The sequence below is a fragment of the Arachis ipaensis genome, chromosome B05 (genome assembly GCF_000816755.2).
Source record: "Arachis ipaensis cultivar K30076 chromosome B05, Araip1.1, whole genome shotgun sequence".
In the NCBI taxonomy this organism is placed as follows: Eukaryota; Viridiplantae; Streptophyta; class Magnoliopsida; order Fabales; family Fabaceae; genus Arachis; species Arachis ipaensis.
Window position 1 is genome coordinate 107088476 of NC_029789.2, and position 514 is coordinate 107088989.

General features: G+C 35.8%; 1 protein-coding gene across 1 annotated transcript in view; it reads left to right on the forward strand.

Moving 5' to 3' along the window:
- The window catches only part of LOC107640856 (nudix hydrolase 1), a 1262-nt gene continuing 999 nt past the window's right edge, over window positions 252-514 (forward strand). Inside the window, exon 1 of the mRNA XM_021123884.1 lies at window positions 252-509. Within this exon, the coding sequence (XP_020979543.1) occupies window positions 417-509 (93 nt within the window). The 5' untranslated portion in view covers window positions 252-416. The remainder of the gene's footprint in view (window positions 510-514) is intronic.

Here is a 514-nt window from a genome sequence, read left to right on the forward strand (position 1 = left end):
AGTACATATATTTTAATTTTAATTTTAATTTTATAATTTTATATTATTACAACCGAATTGATCGAATAAATCAATGAACCACCAATTAAATTAATAGTTCAGTGATCCGATCATATGATTAGGTTAATTTTCGGTTCGATTCCAATAACCATAAAAAATATGATATTTTATTTCAATGACTATTTAGTACCTTTTTTTTTTCCCAGGGTCTTAATCAAAATGTTCAAAGCTGGATCAATCTTTTCTAGGAAAGATCACTCAGTGGACTAAACCAAAACAAAGTTTACTTCGGTCAAACGGTCAAACTCAGCCTAAGCGACACCGTACGTGTATAAAATACTGATAGCACATAGCACCACAACACAGACAGAATAGAGCGAGTACACAATACGCTCAAATTTCTCAACCACCTGACAATGGTCAACAAGGAAGGGTCATCAGCGCCGACATCTCCGCCAACGCCGGTGCCAAGGGTTGCGGTGGTTGTTTTCATCTTGAAGGGAAAATCTGTCCT